Source organism: Austrofundulus limnaeus, unplaced genomic scaffold (genome assembly GCF_001266775.1).
Source record: "Austrofundulus limnaeus strain Quisiro unplaced genomic scaffold, Austrofundulus_limnaeus-1.0 Scaffold315, whole genome shotgun sequence".
NCBI classification, from domain to species: domain Eukaryota; kingdom Metazoa; phylum Chordata; class Actinopteri; order Cyprinodontiformes; family Rivulidae; genus Austrofundulus; species Austrofundulus limnaeus.
In genome coordinates this window covers 68,797-71,727 of record NW_013952717.1, presented here as the reverse complement: position 1 = coordinate 71,727, position 2,931 = coordinate 68,797, and the positions used below count along the sequence as shown (strand labels likewise).

General features: G+C 36.5%; 1 protein-coding gene across 4 annotated transcripts in view; it reads left to right on the top strand.

The window, feature by feature from the left end:
* Positions 1–2,931, top strand: part of esyt2a (extended synaptotagmin-like protein 2a) — a 45,441-nt gene that overhangs the window by 27,743 nt on the left and 14,767 nt on the right. For all 4 annotated transcript variants that reach the window (XM_014022036.1, XM_014022039.1, XM_014022038.1 and 1 more), the window contains exons 9-10: positions 1,980–2,100; positions 2,203–2,379. In XM_014022036.1, the coding sequence (XP_013877490.1) occupies positions 1,980–2,100; positions 2,203–2,379 (298 nt within the window). The remainder of the gene's footprint in view (positions 1–1,979; positions 2,101–2,202; positions 2,380–2,931) is intronic.

Sequence of the window (2,931 nt, the reverse complement as noted above, 5' to 3'; positions counted from 1 at the left end):
TTTCTTCAACAAACCAATTTTAATCATTCTCTTAAACATAAACATCTTGATGTTTATTGATCTGGTATTTTTAACAGCACTTTCCAGATTATTCCATAATCTTATTCCCTGAATTGACGTACATCGTTCCTTCAAACTGGTTTGAAATTTAAGTTTCACAAACGTCTCAATCCCCTTAAGATTATAACAGCTCTCTCTTTTAACAAAATTTAACTGGATRTTTAGAGGCAATATGTTTTTATGAGCCTTAAACATAACCTGTAAGATATTATAATCAACCAACTCATGAAATTTCAATAATTTCAACTGACAAAACAATATTTGATGGGTGATTATAAAGTTTTCTGGTTATAATTCTTACAGCTCTTTTCTGTAAAATGAAACTAGGATTTGTAATCTTTTTACATGCTTTCCCCTTTTTAATTTTTTTTTTAAAGAATATAAAATCAAATTCCTTCCGTTTACATGCAGACATGGATTTTTTAAAATTAAATAAAAATGTCAGGACTTTTATTTTGTTAAACTTTTACAGACTGTCATGGACTAATTATTTATATCTGTTTCACCTGAACTGAATTTTGCACATTGTCCTAATTTGCATTACTTGAGGTTCATTAATTGACAACTAGTTGTTATTAAGTTAACACTTTATCCAAGATAAGATTCTGATGGAACATAGGCGGCTCACGCAACCAAATTCGCTGGGAGGCAGAACTTGTGTTGTGATACCTTGTCTAACTTTGGGCTTTTGAGTTTTTTAAATTTCGACATGTTTTTCTCCTGATGAGTTATGATGTTTCACTTGACATTTAAGTCTTTTTTACTGTTGTACCTTACATTGATTGAATGTATATGTTGTTGGTYGACATTTAACTTGCACTATTTKTCCCTTATTTCTCCATTGTATCYGTTTGTGATGTATTTGTGTTTGGACGYTTCATAATTATTCCATTTGGTTTGGTTTTGAGTATTGTTTACTCRAGAGGAGGGATTGTCATGGACTAATTATTTATATCTGTTTCACCTTGACACTGTCCATCACTCGTATCTTTCTGATAGCTCATTTCTCTCTCGTTGTCCATTTGTTTCCGGACTTCAAGACTCCGCAACGGACTGAACTCTCTTGGTTGATAACACTCWTGGGCTGGGAGCCCAGTGATAGGCTGGACAGTATATTTGGCAATCTGTGATTAGTTGTAAACTGCCACGTGGTGTTGACATGATGTATATTACTGGCTGTAKTCTGCTGACGAGTCAGTCACAATCATGCAGAACCTTCCTGATTCAGTTCTGTTTGTTTGTCGCTCACAATTAAATCATATTTGATTATCATACACGCAGACGTTTCTGGTATTATCCCAACGTGTTTCTGCATTCTTGGTAGATCGTGCCACCACGCAGACTAAACTCAAAGCTTCTATTGTTCTCCTGAAGAGGATAAAGGATTTTACAGTGGCAGTAAAACAATAAATGATAAAAAGTACAGACTATATTATTTTTTTAACAGTGAAACTGGTTAAAACTGTATCAAAGGTTAAAAAAAATCAAAACAATAAAGAAACAAAGGCGCATTTCTGGTTTTTTTGTAAGATTGATGGATATATCTTCATCCTGATAGAAAATGCTGATGAATGCTGAACAGATGTGTGTTCTGGAAAGATTTAGCCTAGAATAAATCACAAATAAGATCTTGAAATACAAAAACAAGATAATCATAACATTATCTAAATCTAGAACACTGTTAAAGGCTTTAGTTATATATWTTTTTTACTGACTCCTGTTTTCCCCTCTGTCATTTTTACGACCGTCAGCTGCAATTTATTGTTTGGATCCGTTTCCTGTCTGGATGAGTGAGGATGTGGTTCTCAGCCCGTTAGTCTTAGTTTATCTTCACAGCTTCACCAGATTAACTGAGTGACGGYTGGGATTTTATCAGCAGATCTTTTCTGAACTCTCTTTTTCCTGTCTTCCTGTCTCAGTGGATTGTGCGACAGCCTCCTCCAGGACATCATCTACAGCTACGTGGTGCTGCCGAACAAAATCAACATCCCTCTGGTGGGAGAGGCCGACCTGGCCAGACTCCGCTTCCCCATCCCCAAGGTATCACACTCAAACGTCCATGAAAACTTTGAGTTACATCTCTGAAGCTGCTGAAAACACAGACCTCATCAATAACTGCCCGATCGTCTCTCGTCTCCTCAGGCCGTTCTAAGAATCCACTTCATGGAGGCTCAGGACCTCCTGAGTAAGGACAAGCTGTTGGGAGGGTTGATCAAAGGCAAGTCGGACCCATACGGAATCGTCAAAGTCGGGACGAATATTTATCACAGCAAAGTCATCCAAGAGAACTTAAACCCAAAGTGGAACGAGGTGTACGAGGTGAGAGGCAGATTTCTGGAGTCCAGACTTAATCTGAGTTTACGTGTGTCTGGGATTAAAACAGTTCTGAAGCAATGGAGCCGAAGTGCCACATAATGTGCAGCTTACCGAATCATTTCTGCCTAATTATTTTTATATATATATATATATATTGACTGTAGTCCAGATTTTTCAGATTTTTGTCCAAATTAATTTGTCCGAATCTCTAGTTCTGTCCTGAACTTTGTTCTTTTTATCACTGGCAGCCAAAAAACAGAAAGCGTATGATAAAGGATTACATTTTACAGACTACACTACAACTTTAGCAGAAAGAAAACACTAAACTACACAAAACATTTAGCACCAGTTTATTCTTTGCTTACTGGGACAAGTTTGAAATCCAAAACCTTAAACTTTTACGAGTTTTGTGTATAAATAGAGTTCAAAGTTCAAATAAAAAAAAAGTTCAAAAAAATCTTTATTTCAAAACAGACATAAAGTGTGTGCGTGCGTGCGTGTGTGTGTGTGTGTGTGTGTGTGTGTGTGTGTGTGTGTGTGTGTGTGTGTGTGTGT